The sequence below is a fragment of the Anticarsia gemmatalis genome, chromosome 30, assembly GCF_050436995.1.
Source record: "Anticarsia gemmatalis isolate Benzon Research Colony breed Stoneville strain chromosome 30, ilAntGemm2 primary, whole genome shotgun sequence".
NCBI lineage: Eukaryota > Metazoa > Arthropoda > Insecta > Lepidoptera > Erebidae > Anticarsia > Anticarsia gemmatalis.
In genome coordinates, this window is record NC_134774.1 from 1,928,183 (window position 1) to 1,945,476 (window position 17,294).

The following is a 17,294-nucleotide window of genomic DNA, read 5'->3' on the forward strand; positions in this document are numbered from 1 at the left end:
GAACTGGTGGTAAATTCACTCTCTGTATCATTGACTATCATAAGTGTCAGCATTTGACCTAAATGAATAAACCCCGGTTTCTGAGGTACATTTAGCGGTTGTTTATCTATTCATTATCGTTTAAACTCAAACGCTATTGAATAGTTAAACTATTTGCCAGTTGTGCTCACCAGTCGGTAAACGATCTCTGGGTCGAGCAACCGTTGGCGCGGTCATTCTATAGATGGGTGACCGCATAGTGGTATTTGAACTGAGCGTCTCCGTGCTTCGGAGGGCACGTAAAAAGTCGGTCCCGGTTGTTGTCGATAAAGATAACAATCGTTAAGCCACGTCAAAGGCCTTTCGGACTTGAACAACTGTGACACTAGGTTGACCACTAACCATACGATAACTAACGACCGCTAAATGTACTCAGAAACCAGTAAATGATTTGTTATAAGATGTGCTTACCCCCTCAGTGAGTTCGAATCCGCCATGTTCTAATAGTACATGTACTGTGTGTAGTCTGGGAGAGGCCGCGCTGTGTTGACTGCAAGCCACGTGCAATGCTGTGTAACCTGTAACAAAAAAATAAATAATTTACTTATATTACTACCCTCTTATTCATAAAAATATATGAAGTTATGAAAGGCTTATAAAGTGTTTTGTTTCTTTCACTCCTAAGTGTAATGAAAAGGGAAAACATATTATAGTAGCATTTTAACTAAACTAAGCTTAGTAATAGGGTTCCGTTTTTTACCCTTTAGGTACGAAACTCTAAAAAACGGCAAAAGAAGTCAAATTGCGGGTTCCTGGCTGTCATCTTCATAGATCTGAGAAAATGAAAAGAAAGGACTGTCTCTGTGGTGCAGTGGTTAGGTCACCACGCCGCTACCATTGCGTCGGGAGTTCGTGGTTACATTCCCACACGGGACAATTATTTTCAACAATATGATTGTTTCGGGTCTGGATACTTTGTGTCCGTTGTATGTTTGTAAAAGTCCCCGCGACACAAGAGCAATTCTTAGTGCGGGAGTTGTCTTTAAATAGTAATAACTTACCATCAGTATTGTTGTGTCTCAGTTTGAAGAGCGGAGGTGAAGCAGAGACCAGCTCGTACAGCACATCGGCGCAGCGATCACCCGCGCGAGCACACGCCGTTACTAACGTATCACCGAGCGCGTCCACCTGAAATAAGTAGTGTTAGTTGAAGTTGTGACTCGATTTAGAAAGACTTGACTCGATTTAGGAAAGTCATGACTCGATTTAGGAAAAGTCATGACTCGATTTAGAAAAGTCATGACTCGATTTAGATAAGTCATGACTCGATTTAGAAAAGTCATGACTCGATTTAGGAAAGTCATGACTCGATTTAGGAAAAGTCATGACTCGATTTAGAAAAGTCATGACTCGATTTAGATAAGTCATGACTCGATTTAGAAAAGTCATGACTCGATTTAGAAAAGTCATGACTCGATTTAGAAAGTCATGACTCGATTTAGAAAAGTCATGACTCGATTTAGACAAGTGAAGAGTCGATTTAGAATAGTCATGACTCGATTTAGAAAAGTCATGACTCGATTTAGAAAGTCATGACTCGATTAAGCATCATGTTGAAAATCATTATTCTATTAAAAGTAAATACTACTCAAATTTGTTTACGTCATGACTTAGTGAAGTATGAATCATGTTAAAAATCGTTAATTTATCGTGTTTATATTGAAAACTACTCAAATTTGTTAAAGTCGTGACTTGTTGAAGTGTGATTAATGTTGAAAATCGTTCGTTGATTGTGTTAACAGTAAATACTACTCTAATTTATAATTTATGACACGTTCATGTAAAAATCAAGGCTTGTTTCATAAATTGATCGAATAATTGGATTAAGTGTAAATTAAGATTCAATCGGGTAAAAACTAAAACTCTTAAGTAATAACTATTCATGGATAAGTAAAAATGTTGACTAGAAAAAGCTCGACTCTACTTTTCCACAACTAATTGTTTAATTAAAAAATTACAACTAGATTAAGTCCAAACCACAACTTAGCAAAAATCGTACCTCAACCACGTGAAACTAAAGACTCGATCACGCAAAAGTCACGACTCGATTTACTCAAAACTATTTTTTTTATTTTACATACCTCATGAAACACATAGTCTTTCCCCGCGGCGAGGCTCGCGTTATTCTTGATGGCTACACGGACGCACTGAGCGAGATATCTCGTTAGTAGTGGCTTGTGGGAACAGCGAAGTGCGGCCGCTTTTAACAGGTTCAGACCGGCTGTGGACGAAATTGAGTTTAGAGACATCTATTGGTGGGACATTAATAGTTAATTTTTGTGTATTTTTAACTGTCGAGATCAGATTTGTATGGGATCGATGGGATCAAAATTCCCTCGGCCATGGGATCCATGGAACATATAACCTAGACAATGGGATCGCTGGGATCAAAAAGTCCAAAGCAATGGTATAAATGGGATCAGCAGTCACTATACCATGGGATCAGGAATCATAAGCCAATAGGATCGGTGGGATCAGTAAGACAGACAATGGGATCGGTGGGAATAATATGTCCATATTCATGGGATTGATGGGATCAGCTTGACCGTAAACAAAGGATCGATGGGATCAACGTGTCCATAAACATGGGATCGTTGGGATAAAACTGACAATAAGCATGGGATCGATAGGATCGAGTTCCATAACGATAGGATCGATGGGACCAACAGTCCCATGTCAATGGGATCGGTGCGATCGATAACACATTGTCGATGGGATCGACTGGGCCGATATGCCCATGACAATGGGATCGATGTGATCAACATGCCCATAACAGTGAGATAGATGGGATCAGCAATCCCATGTCTATGGGATCGACGGGATCATCAATCCCATATCGAAGGGATCAGAAATGCTATGATCATGGGATTGATGGGATCAACAATACTACGATAATGGGATCGGTGGGATCAATAATACTACGATAATGGGATCGGTAGGATCAACAATCCCATTTCAATGGGATCGATGGGATCAGCCGTCCTTAACTCAATATAATATACTATTTTAAATACATACCATCCCCAGTAAACATGGTGCTATCTTCAGCGACCACTCGTTCACAGATGAGACTGAACAGTGCCATGTGCACGTCTTCCTGCTCCGACCCTCGAGATAAACCCAGTAGTATGTGATGTAAGACGCTGGAACAAAAATAATTATATTTGTAACTAGCTGACCCGGATACCAGCCAACTGAGCAGGACTTTGTATATAGTGTCCAAGTGTGTGCACAATAATTATGTCCTCCTAGCCGATATACGGCTACCGCGGTCAGTTTCATTGAAACTGGCCATCTGTGCAGGACTTTGTTTATAGTGTCCAAGTGTGTGCACAATACACAGGTACACTCTCTATTCCTTCACTCTCATAGTCCGGTGGGACGGTAGACACGACCAGAGAGAGGTCAGGCGCAGGACCGACGGCTTTACGTGCTCTCCGAGGCAAGGAGGTCTATGACTTACTGCATTCGCTACGGTGTAAATGTTCTTGCGATTGTCGGATATTCAAATTAATGTTTAACTCTCTCTTCCAAGACCCTAGGGTCAAAATGATAAGACCTTCGACTTCCTCAATTCTTAACAGAAAATCTCAGTAAAGACTTTTTGACCCGACCCAGGATTCGAACCCGAGACCTCCTGCGTGGCAGTCGCAAAGACTAGTAGATTTTGTAGGTGTGTATGTATGCATCATTACGCGTTCATACTACACAACGGTTACCCATCTATGAATAATCCTTGCTAATATCGTTTGACTAATAAAATGCCTATTTTACCGGTGTATTGTTACATTTCTATTTAATTTTGATTCATTGCCTCAAATGTGGGTTTTGAACACATTTATTAATAAAAATACGTCAATGGATTACCCTATATAGGTATAATTAAGTCATTTTAATTTTATTGTCTTTTCACATGTGCAGTGATAGCCGAGTGGTATAAGTTGATACATCCCACGCAAGTGGTCGCAGGTTCGAACCTGAGGCAACACACCAATGACTTTTCCAAGTTATGTGTGTATTAGAAATAATTTTACATGCTCTAACTGTGAAGGAAAACATCGTGAGGAAACCTTGCGTGCCTAAAATTTTTTTAATACGTTTATTGAGGGCATGCAAAGTCCCCAACCCGCACTTGGCCTACGTGGTGGACTCAAGGCTTAACCACTCTCTCATTACGGGAGGAGACCCTTGCCCAGCAGTGGAACATTAATGGGTTAAGATTTATAATTAAATTATTATTTTGAATGCAGGTGCTTGCTAGGGGAGCGAACCCACGTAATCAACAGTCGCTTATACTACCCAAACCAAATAGACAATAAAAATAGATTTTGCCCATTAATATCCCACTGCTATGCAAGGGTCTCTCCTCTCGTACTGAGGGAGGAGTTAGGCCTTGTTATATATTTGTTACAGCTAAATATATATAAGGATACATTGTTTCTATTGCTCTACATGTACATATATGTTTAATTTTCCTTGCCAAATAATAATTTTAATTATTATTGACGCATCTACATGAGTTATACTAGGAGGAAAAATAATTATACTTTGTATAGACTAATTAGGATTTAAAAGATAGGGTAATTAATAATGATAGTTTCCTTAAAAATTGTTGGCTAGTGGTGCCATCTAGTGAACAATTATGTACATAATGTACATACATAACTTATTTATTTTTGTTTTTAAAGACAACTCCCGCACTCAGAATTGCTCTTGTGTCGCGGGGACCTTTACAAACATACAAACAACGGACACAAAGTACGACCCGACCCGAAACAATTATTTGTGGATCGCACAAATAATTGTTACGGCCTTAATCCCTCTTTTATTACGGGAGGAGACCCTTGCCGAGCAGTGGAGTTAATAGGCTAAATTTAATTATTTTTTCTTAGATAGTGATTCAGGAGGTTTATGTGTAAAATAGTGAAGATTTTTTTTCAATTTCTTTTTGAACCGGGGAGACCGGGGTAGGCCTCTAGTACTATATAAAATATGAATCTTAAGAACTTACCCATAAGCAGTTTTGAGATCCATAGTAGCGACTTTCAAGCACAAGTCCTTTCGTTCAGCCATTTTTAATTTCTTCATATGCTCTTCGAACAGCTCTTTACAAGATTTCCGACTCAACTGGCAACACTCCCTCTTAGAAAAATTATATACAATCTCCTTTTGCATATCCTTAAACTGTTTCATAGTCATAGACGAAATAGAGTTGGTGCGTTCCCGCGCTTTTTTATCTATGGTCTCTTTTTCTTCTTCAAAATGGGGGATGTCTTGGTATTTTTCGTAATCGCTGTTGTAGATTGGAGATCGGCCGGGAGAAAGGGTGTATTCAGAGTTTGAGGGGTAGAATGATGCAGGGGATGTGGACATGCAGGGACTTGGGACATTCTCGGACCTTGGCGGAGTAGGGTACGTGTATCCAGCCGTCATATATGCATCACTCGGCATCGTGTTCAAATTAGTTTGCAAATAATGAAACATTTCATTATCAATCGTGGAATTTATATCTTCCACATTATTTTGGGCAATATGGTAGTTATTATCTTGTAGTAACTGCATAATTTCGTGTTCCCCAATTGTTTTCTTCTCCAGATCTTCGAGGAGTGCGTTGCTATCGTATTTTTTTTCAACTTTGCTTCCATATTGTTTCGTGGTCGTATCTTCTTGGATAAATTCTAGGACGTCTTGCAGAAGAATCTCGTGGTCTTTGGGTTGGTATTGAGAGTTTTGCTTGACAGTTTCGCAAGCGATGTCCACTTCTGATAAAGTTTCTGGCTGCTGACATTGGTTGACGATTACTTGCCCGCCTGTGAGAGTTGCTGTGTTGATTTGGCTGATCTGGAAAAGAAAATTATGTATTTTACTTACATAATATCACACAGGAATGGCATTTATGAAATACACTCACGTTGCGCCATTAAAACACCAATCCAAGTAATTAGGTGGTAAGAGACTTTTGCCATTTACCAAACTCCGGGTTAAAAAAATAAATAATAGCATTTAACTCGACCCGGGAATAAAACCCGAGACTTCACGATAGGCAGTCGGATACAATACCGACCTTGCCACAGAGGCCGTAGATTTTGTTATGTCACTAATTTAAAGTTTTTTTTTTCATACTTTGGAATATCTATCTTAATCAACAATACATATAAAACTCTTCGGTCACTGAGTGCCTGACTGACTGATGGACAACGCACAGCCGAAACTACTGAGCGTACAAACTTGACATTTGCTATGAACATTCCTTAGCAAGTGTAGAGGAGCACTAAGAGAGGATTTTTGGCAATTCCACCTAGAAAGAGGCAAAATTTCACGCGGGAAAAGTTGCTGTCAGCTAGTCTTATAAATACGACTGTGTGTGAACATAGATGTATGTTTCTCTTTCACGTAAAAACGAATGAACGGGTTTTATTTAAATTTGAGGACACATAGTTTATAAATTTGACTAATACATAGGATTTTATTAAACCCAAGGTTCTTTATCTACTATGCTTTTATGGCTAAACTACTAAACCTATTTGGTTAAAAATATTCACAGAGATAGTTAAAGAGTTTGTTGGCAGCTCTTCTCATTGGCCCTACCTTCCGAACTGGCGGTAAATTCACTCTCTGTATCATTGACTATAAGTGTCAGCATTTGACCTAAATGGATATATGATTTGATTGATTTTGACCGGGTAACAAACGTACAAACTCATTTTACAGTTCGAAAATAGTTTTCTGATTGGTTGAAAATGTAGTAGAAAGTTTGTACATAGGAGGGGCCGTATGGGTTAGCTCATATAAGATAAAAAAGGTTATAATTATAGTATGTATACTTATATACTTATAAGGAAATATGTAATAATAATTAATTACTTTTATTATGACGTAAATGGAAATTTGTTTAGCTTTGAAAAAGCAGTTATAGCAGCTGGCTTTATTAATGGAGCAGACATTTGTCTGCCTATCAGACTTTCAAGCTTCTGACTACTGTTAACGACTGTCAAAGATCTTGGACAATGACAGCCGGGACCCAGTATTTAATGAGCCTTCCGAAACACGGAGGAACTAGCTATGTATAATATGGTCACCCATCCACTAACCAACCTCGGTAAGTGTAGCTTAACCTCAGAGAACTATCCGCGCGGTTATTGTTACTTTACCACAAGCTCCAACATGTCAGTGTTATAATAATCTATACTAATATTATAAAGCTGAAGAGTTTGTTTGTTTGTTTGAACGCGCTAATCTCGGGAACTACTGGTCCGATTTGAAAAAATCTTTCAGTATTAGATAGCCCATTTATCGAGGAAGGCTATAGGCTATACATCATCACGCTACGACCAATAGGAGCAGAGTACCAGCAGAAAATGTCACAAAAACGGGGATAATTTTGACTCATTCTCTCCTATGTGACGCAAGCGAAGTTGCGCGGGTCAGCTAGTTATTTATAAAAAGGTATAACAAATTGAAAGTCATTGTGAAAACCGCAAATGAATGGGTGGCGTGAAAATTTAAATAAATATACTATACCTACAATACACGTAAGTAGGCATTACTCATTCATAATTTTTATATGAAAGGCATAACGCTTGTAGTTAGTAGTAATCAATATAATATTAGGTCAGGGAAAAAGTCTTTTCGCATTATAGTATGTATGAGGCTTAGGCGTCAACTCGGGCAGCAAAAAACTCGGAACTTGTAATAAAATCTTTTCTCTACACAACAAAAGCTCGATATTTGGGTACCTCACGAGCTCACTGAAAGAAACCTAATGAACCGTGTACTCATTTGTGATTCTTGAAGCCAAAGAGATTTTATTACAAGTTATCTATTCAAACTGACATGTTTATATGAGTTTAAACGCTATTGAATAGATAAACTACCGCTAAATGTACCTCAGAAACCGGGGATAAATGTATTAAGCCCCATATATCTTGTTAGCTGCTAGGTACAAAGCTAACGACAATTTATATTTTCAAACAAAATTGTTTATTTTCAAAACAAATCGTGTAAGGTCAATTTGGGTAACTTTGAATCATTTGGGTAACATTGACAGTGGGAATTCTAACTAGTTTCGATTATTTTTTCATATGAGACCAACACGATTGATAAAGGTTTGCAAAACTAAGATAAACCTTTAACAATTGTGTTAGTTTCTTATGAAAAAATAATCGAAACTAGTTCAAATTCCCACTGTCAATGTTACCCAAATGATTCAAAGTTACTTAGGTTGACTGTACCTATTTGTACAAAAGATTTTTCACACATTCGCTCTTACTATATCTTACTATATCTTTTGGTTAGGTAATCTGACATTTAACCATACGCCTGTTTTTACCCTTAATGTTTATCGCAAACAGACAGCGTTTTCTATGTACCTATTAATAACTATTTCAATTTCCGCAATACATTATTATCTTATCTGAAAAACAGAGACAATATCGATTAAATCTATTACGTATTTATGTTTTTATTCGCGACTAATTAGCCGTGAAAAAAAGATAATTTATCGCGTTCATCCGCAGTACGAGATGATGCAATCGGACAACGCCATCTATGTATTTTATTGAGAACTACTAACACTCACGTGCACCATAAAATCTGTGTAATAAAAATGGTTTTTAAATACAATAATAACTATTTTCCTTCATTCAATATATTATTAAAAATATTAAAGTTATATTTTACTTAAAACATAAAGCTTAGATCAATAATTTCTCGCAAAAATCATATGTAAAAGTACGTATTAAGTAAATTGATATAAGCGCCACCTATCTGCTATCTCCCGAACTACTAAGTAACTCCCATTTTCATTCAGATGTTTGTATTAAATTAGTTTCGCCGCCGTTTTCCGCGTATGTTATTGAGAATGCATGTTGTAAAAATCCCGGTCATTGATTGAATATTAAACGCTTCGCATTACAATAAGTTGGCACACAAGGATTAGTATTTGTCCTCGGCGCCTTGCGCTTATTGGCGCCATTTTATAGAGGAAATTGGTGACGCCATGTTTTTTTACATATAGGAACAATAAATAATTTATCAGAAATATACATTTCCAGCAACAACAGTCGTTATCTTAACTGAAAATAACCAGTGACGACTTTTTACGTGCCTTTCGAAGCACGGAGACGCCTTGTTCAAACACTACTAAGCGGTCACCCATCTATGGATAAACCGCACCAAAGGTTACTTAACCCGCAGATCGTGTACCCACCGGTGAACGCAACTGGCTATGGGCGCCTGGATTGTTTAAGTATTTCATTAATTATTATAAACAGCCGCGCGAGTCTATCTCTGAGATTAAGCTACGCTTGCCGAGGTTGTTATGTGGATGGGTGACTATATTATACATTCCTAGCTCCTCCGTGTTTTGAAAGGCATAATTGTGGGTCCCGGCTGTCATTTTCTAAGATATGTCCCGGCAGTCGATAACAGTAGTCAGAAGCTTGAAAGTCTGTCACCCAGTCTTACCGAAGGATATCGTGTAACCCAGGTAACTGTGTTGCGGAGGTCAGATAGACAGTTGCTTCATGTAAAATACCGGTATTCAGCTGTATTCAGTGAGACTGGAAGCCGACTCCGACATTGGAAGAAAGGCTTGACTGATAATATAAAAGTCACAACGCAATTTTTTATTTTTAGAAAATTTGTAATTGCACTTCCACAAGATATTTTTGTTACATAGAAATTGATAAAATATGAATCATTCTTATCATTGCATTCGTGGTAGCGAGGAAATAAATATTTGTTATCATTTTATCAATAAATTGTACATTTTTAATACTGATTATTGGCTAATTTAGTTGTTTAATTGGTATTGCAATGAGTATTATTTTTTAGATAAAACTCCCGCACTAAGAATTGCTCTTGTGTCGCGGGGACTTTTACAAACTGCACGTTTGGCGCAGTGGTTTAAGCGGTCACCTCGCCGCAACAACCGTAGCGCCGCGTGTGGTGGGTTCGAATCCCACCCGAGACAAATCTTTGTGTGATGAGCACGAGTATTTGTTCTGAGCCTGGATGTTAATGTATCTATATAAGTATGAATTTAGAAGTATATAAGTATGTTTATCAGTTACTAGCTGACCCGCGCAACTTCGCTTGCGTCACTTAAGATAATCATAATTTTCCCCGTTTTTGTAACATTTTTCACTGTTACTCTGCTCCTATTGGTCGTAGCGTGATGATATATAGCCTATAGCCTTTCTCAATAAATGGGCTATCTAACACTGAAAGAATTTTTCAAATCGGACCAGTAGTTCCCGAGATTAGCGCGTTCAAACAAACAAACAAACAAACAAACAAACAAACAAACTCTTCAGCTTTATAATATTAGTATAGATTTGGTTACCATAGTACAAGCTCTGCTTAGTTTGGAATCAAATGACCGTGTGTGAATTGTCCCAAAATATTTATTTATTTATTTATTTAAACATACAAACAACGTACAACCAGACATGAAACAATTATTTATGGATCGCACAAATAATTGTTCCGTGTGGGATACGAACCGGCTTAGCCTAGCCTTTCTTCCAACTATGTTGGAGTCGGCTTCCAGTCTACTAAAACTAACCACAGAGATTTAAAAATAAATAATTTATTATGCCATCTCAAATTCATAGACAAGCAAAAACTTGTTTTGTTTTTTTTTGGCACGTGTTTAACGCACATCTATACTAATATTATAAAGCTGAAGAGTTTGTTTGAACGCGCTAATCTCAGGAACTACTGGTCCGATTTGAAAAAAATATTTCAGTGTTAGATAGTCCATTTATCGAGGAAGGCTATAGGCTATATATCATCACGCTACGACCAATAGGAGCAGAGTACCAGTGAAAAATGTTACAAAAACGGGGAAATTCCCTATTATATGACGCAAGCGAAGTTGCGCGGGTCAGCTAGTGTAATATAAGTTGTCATCCTTCAGTTATTTTCTTTACTAATACAACATTTTGCGGTTTTAAATCGCGCAAAATTATGTTGTTAAGATGATTTTTTTTATTTATTTATCTAAATTGGGTAATACTCGTAACCGGCGGTTCTGTATGACAAGATGTATGTATGTGAATGTAGCAAGGGAAGTTTGTAAGGATCGTACCAAGTGACGTTCTTTAGTCTCTGCCTACCCCTATGAGAATAAGGCAAGATTTTATGTATGTATGTAAAAGAATATTTTTCAATAGTAATAATAGTAATCCGGAGTTTGGTAACGTGCCCGGTATATGGCAACGGGCTCGCCCCCTATTACATGGGACTAAAATGTTAATGGCGAAACTTGGGTGTATTTCATTAACCTTCTTCATAATAAAAGTTATTTTTTTCTTTTTTTTAAAGACAACTCCCGCTCTAAGAATTGCTCTTGTGTCGCGGGAACTTTTACAAACATACAAACAACGTACACAAAGCACAACCAGACCCGAAACAATTATTTGTGGATCGCACAAATAATTGTCCCGTGTGGGAATCGAACCCATGACCTCCGGACGCAATGGTTGCGGCATGGTGACCTAAACCACTGCGCCACGGAGGCAGGCATAATATGTATGTATGTTTGTAAAGACAATTAATTTATGAATCTTAGGGTTTTCCCATGACGAAACATTAAACACTTATCTATGGGACAATGGGTTCAACAGTTTTGACATAAGACATATTTTCCTTCCGGGAAAAGGAGGTCTAACACAACTTTGTGTGTGTGAATATAGCAACATGTCGCTGTACACGAAACATAGATACAAGACACGTATAAATAATGTCCTCCTAGCCGATATACGGCTACGGCGGTCAGTTTCATTGAAACTGGCCATCTGTGCAGGACTTTGTTTATAGTGTCCAAGTGTGTCCACAATACACAGGTACACTCTCTGTTCTTTCACTCTCATAGTCTGGTGGGACGGATAACCGACACGACCAGTGAGAGGTCAGGCGCAGGACCGACGGCTTTACGTGCTCTCCGAGGCATGGAGGTCTTCGACTTCAACTTCCCCTCTCCGGGCAATCTCTAAGAAAATCTCAGAAACCTTTTTGGCCCAACCCAGGATTCGAACCCGAGACCTCTCGCACGGAAGCCGCTTATACTACCGACCGCGCCACAGAGGCACGTATTCAAGGAGTGCATGTGATGGAGATGTACATACATACAAACAAGCTTTACTCACATGCGGGTAGGCAGACTAAAGAACGTTACTTGACACGATTCCTACAAACTTTTTCTTCACATATGCCTGGTTTCTGAGGTATATTTAGCAGTAGTTTATCTATTCAATAACGTTATTCATATGAGTTTAAACGCTATGGAATAGATAAACTGCCGATAAATATACCTCAGAAACCGGGGTCAAATGTCCGCGCTAAGATTTAAGCAGTTAACTTTCTTTCTTATCGTATGGTTAGCAGTCAAACAAGTGTCAAAGTTGATGAAGCCTGAAGGGCTTTTGGCTTAACGACTGTTATTATCATTGACAACAACCAGGACGTTTTACGTGCCTTCCGAAGTACGGAGACGCCCAATTCAAATACAACTGTGCGGTCACCCATCTATCTAAAGACAGCGGGAACGGTTGCTTAACCCAGAAATCGTTTACCGACCCGTGAGTGCAACTGGCTATGAGCGCTTCGACTAGAGATAGTAAAATAGGTTTAACTTACTTGTCGGTAGATATCGCTGTCCCTAGCTGGGTAAGGGTAGCTCGGAGCGTAGTTACAAGTTCTCGTCCTAATTGGCGTTCTTTGGATCACAACCGTCTGATATTTCTTCTTAGACTTCTTTTCATCAATGTCTAATTTCTCCAATTGCTCAATTAATTCATCACCCTTATCAATCTTTTCTTCTTTCACAACTTCTTCGGGAATTTCTTCAGAGGTATTTTCAGATTTATCAGAAAAACCACTGTCTTGGGATGAATGGGAGTTGATACGTTCATTCCTGGGCTCTTCAATAACTTTGAAACTGAAGTTTTCCAACTCATCATCTTCCGATTTTTTTTTCTCTTGCAAATCTAACTTGTCGAATTTCTCCAAGACGGCCGCAACAGCATCTACGTTTTTAGTTTTTCTTGCATCTTCTTGTTTTTCTTTTTCTTGCTTCACTTCGACGGCTTCTTTCGGCTTGTTTTTCTCTTTTTTCTTGTGTGAAAAGAACTTATGGACTATTTTAATTAATGATTTCTTTTCTGTGTTCTCCATTGGTACGGGCTTTGCGTTAGAAACGGTGGGACTACCCATAACGTGAGCCTTAATTGTTGATTTTTTTGTTTCTTGCTTCAAGATTTCAAAATGGCGGTGACATCTGCAACAAGACAAAATTAAAGGTTAGAATATATAGATATAACGGTGCTCCCACACAGCAGTTATATAACGTTAGAAACTGACTTATAACATTTGATTTTAAATTTTTATTAAAATTGTTAAGTTTTTGCCTGCGTTATCGTTTGCGTGAATTAAAAAACATTGTAAGAAGTGTCCTATATGTTTATTTAGATCTTGAAGTCTAAATTTATTTATTTCAAACTTAATATACTACTCTGTATAAAGGCGGACTTAATACCAGGGGCATTTTCTGCCAGTCTACCTCAAGGTGATGTATGGTATACCTATGTACCAAAATACAACAAAATTAGATAAGTAGTTTTGGTATAATTAAATAGTAAAGTTAAGAATTTAATTTTGTAACAGTAGTAAGTTATAGGTGTTATTTTAAGACGCGAAGAGCCCTTAAAAAGGCGCCGCCGTATAAGGGAATTGGAAGGTCCAAGTTTTTTCAGCCTATGATAACGGTGCGACTTGTAAAAATCAAAATCAAATCATTTATTCATCCAGGTCAAATGCTGACACTTATGATAGTCAATGATACAAAGAGTGAATATACCGCCAGTTCGAAAGGTAGGGCCAATGAGAAGAGCTGCCAACAAACTCCTGGCCTGTATCACGGAGACGCTCAGCTCAAACACTGCACCTACATCTATGTAATGTACAAGTTAACACACTGATCGTTTACCGACCGGTAAGTGCGACTATGAATTAACCTAATTTTAGATTTCGTGTAAAGTCTGTTCTTTTTAGTACTGCATTAAAAGACTTCAAAAATCTAGCTTTTTTGCTGCAATTTCAGTGTACATTTGGAAACGAAAATTTATGTACTTTGGCATGAATCCAGACGCACAGTTTAAGACAATATAACTATAAATAAACTTGCTAAATTCCATTGTCAAGATTTCGCATCTCTTTCTTACATTTGTATAGATTCTGGTAATATAAAACAATCAGTCTAGCCTTTCTTCCAACTATGTTGGAGTCGGCTTCCAGTCTCACCGGATGCAGCTGAATACCAGTATTGTACATGTAGCGACTGTCTATCGGACCTACACAACCCAGTTACCTGGGTTAACACGATACCCTTCGGTAAGACTGGTTGTCAGACTTTCAAGCTTCTGACTATTGGTAACGACTGTCAAAGATCTTTGAAAATGACAGCCGGGTTTGATGTAAATTTCTCTGTGTACCCCAATTTTATGTATACATTAGTTTCCCAACCGGGTGGAATGTCCAAAAATCCTCTCTTAGTGCTCCTCTACACTTGCTAGGGAATGTTCATAGCAAATGTCAGGTTTGTACGCTCAGTAGTTTCGCTTGTGCGTTGTCCATCAGTCAGTCAGTAACGGAAGAGTTTCATATATTTTGGTGAATCTATTTACGCACAGTCGAAACGGTAGGTAGTATTTTTATCCGTATCTCGAAAACAACACCTAATCTACAGGAATATCCTTTTAAAAACGTATTAAATAATATTATTCAATTACATTTTTTATCAATTTACTTCGCTAATTGGATATTTTCCATATTTAGTTACGCTTTTTACCTTAATAACTAAACACGAGCATTGTTTTTGAAAATAACTAGACATTTGACTTAAAAGGTATACATATTGTTATCGTACATTATAAACAAAAATATTTAAGAAATGGAAAATTCTCGATTCGGACAAAACTCTTGAATTTTATTCTTTACCCATTACTGTCCCACTGCTGGGCAAGGGTCTCCCGTAATGAGGGAGGGGTTAGGCCTTGAGTCCACCACGCTAACCAAGTGCGGGTTGAAGACTACCTTCAAGAACTGTTCTAAAGAGCTCTCAGGCATGCAAGGTTGCATCACGGTGTTTTCCTTCACCGTTAGAACAAGTGATCATTACCGGGTTCCGTAAGAACTATTTATTTGGCAGTACATTTTAAATGTCAAACTCTGGATACTCCACAGTTAACACTATACAGAATTGCGCTACAGTAAAAAAAACTTCGGCACAATTCTTTCGCAAAGAATTCATATTAAAACTTTTTTTTTTTTTTTTTTTTCTTTTTTTTTTTTTACTTTAAACATAGCCTATGTGTTATTCTGGGTCTGCAGCTACCTACATATCAAATTTCATCGTAATCGATTCAGTAGTATTTGCGTGAAAGAGTAACAAACATCTATACATACTCAGAAACTTTCGCATTTATAATATTAGTAGGTAAGATAATTTTTCTTAAGCCATTTCTGTCCCTCTATCAAAGGTCTTCTTTCAGAATGAGGAGGGAGGGAATTGCGTTTTAGTTAAGAAAAACCTCGGCACAATTTTTAAGCAAAGAATTCATATTAAAACTTCGAAGAATCAGTATTATCCTTGAGTCACCTGACCTATATTCCATTTTCATGAGCTGTGAAAATAACATTTTGAAGTAAGCATTGATAGCCGAGTGGTATAGGCATTTATCTCCCACGCGAGTGATAAACCAAACCATTAATGACTTTTCCAAGTGATGTGTGTATTAGAAATAATGATCACTTGTTATAACGGTGAAGGAAAACATCGTGATGAATGACATGTCTGACAGTTGTTTAACACAGTTCTTGAAGGAATATAAAGTCACAATTAACCAGTATGTTGGACTCAGGTCCTTACCCTTCCCTTATTATAGGATACTTTTGCTCAGTAGGGTATAAAAAAAATCTTTGAAACCTCAACCCAGTTACCTGGGTTATAACACGATACCCTTCGGTAAGACTGGTTGTCAGACTTTCAAGCTTCTGACTACTGTTAACGACTGTCAAAGATCTTCGAAAATGACAACAACACCGAAAAATAGAAGAGTATGTAGAATGTTTAATATCGTCACCCATCCACAAGTCAAACCTGAGCCTTAGCCACGAGCTTAGCTTTAAAATGGTGGTGCCACTACCAGGACGTCGGGAGGTCGTGGGTCCGATTCCAACACGGAACAAATATTTGTGCGATCCACAAATTGTTGTTTCGGGTCTGGTTGTACTTTGTGTCCGTTGTTTGTATGTTTGTAAAAGTTCGACACAAGAGCAATTCTTAGTGCGGGAGATATCTTTAAATATTGTTGAATATTGCGAACTACTAGTTCGGTTATATATCTACCGAGTTTACAAGTAGACGCAAACAAGTTATATATAAAATAAGTACTTACATGTTTTTCCTCAATTAAAATTGTTACATAATCTACTAATATAAAACTGTACGGTTTTTTGTTTGTTCGTCTCAATTCGTTATCATTGGGAGTTCCAGAGAGATTTGAAGAAAATTTCATCATCATGGCTTTACTGTATTTAAAGTATATAAAGCTATGTAGTACGGAAACTCCGAAATAATATGATGACACATCTATACTAATATTATAAAGCTGAAGAGTTTGTTTGAACGCGCTAATCTCAAAAACTACTGTTGCGAATTGAAAAAATATTTTACTGTTGGATAGCCTATTTATTGAGGAAGGCTAAAGGCTATATAACATCACGCTACGACCAACAGGAGCAGAGTACCAGTAAAAAATGTTACAAAAAGGGGGAAAATATGACCCATTCTCTCTTATGTGACACAAGCGAAGTTTCGCGGGTCAGCTAGAGACAAATAAGATTTGCTACATACATATTCGGTTCGACATAAATCTCTGAGGTTAAGCCACTCTTGCCTAGGTTGTCCTGTGGATGGGTGACCATTTTATACATATCGAGTTCCTCCGTGTTTCGGAAGGCACGTTTAATTGTGAGTCCCGGCTCTCATTTTCTAAGATCTTTAATAGTTAACAGTAGTCAGAAACTTGAAAGTCTGACAAACAGTCTTACCGAAGGATATCGTGTTATAACTTAGGTAACTGGGTTGTGGAGGTCCGATAGACAGTGTGTAATTAATCTAGGTAAAATTAGGTTTCCTGTACAGTGACTAATTTTGATAACACAATGACGTCATGTCGTTTTAAGGAATT

The 17,294-nt window shown here is 37.8% G+C and overlaps 1 protein-coding gene across 1 annotated transcript in view; it reads right to left on the bottom strand.

Annotated features, from left to right (window-relative positions):
- The window catches only part of LOC142985627 (uncharacterized), a 53,880-nt gene that overhangs the window by 4,476 nt on the left and 32,110 nt on the right, over nt 1-17,294 (bottom strand). The window contains exons 2-7 of the mRNA XM_076133912.1: nt 12,682-13,321; nt 5,051-5,880; nt 3,058-3,182; nt 2,121-2,260; nt 1,041-1,167; nt 451-557 (exon numbers count right to left, since the gene is read on the bottom strand). Coding sequence (XP_075990027.1) covers nt 451-557; nt 1,041-1,167; nt 2,121-2,260; nt 3,058-3,182; nt 5,051-5,880; nt 12,682-13,257 — 1,905 coding nt within the window. The 5' untranslated portion in view covers nt 13,258-13,321. The remainder of the gene's footprint in view (nt 1-450; nt 558-1,040; nt 1,168-2,120; nt 2,261-3,057; nt 3,183-5,050; nt 5,881-12,681; nt 13,322-17,294) is intronic.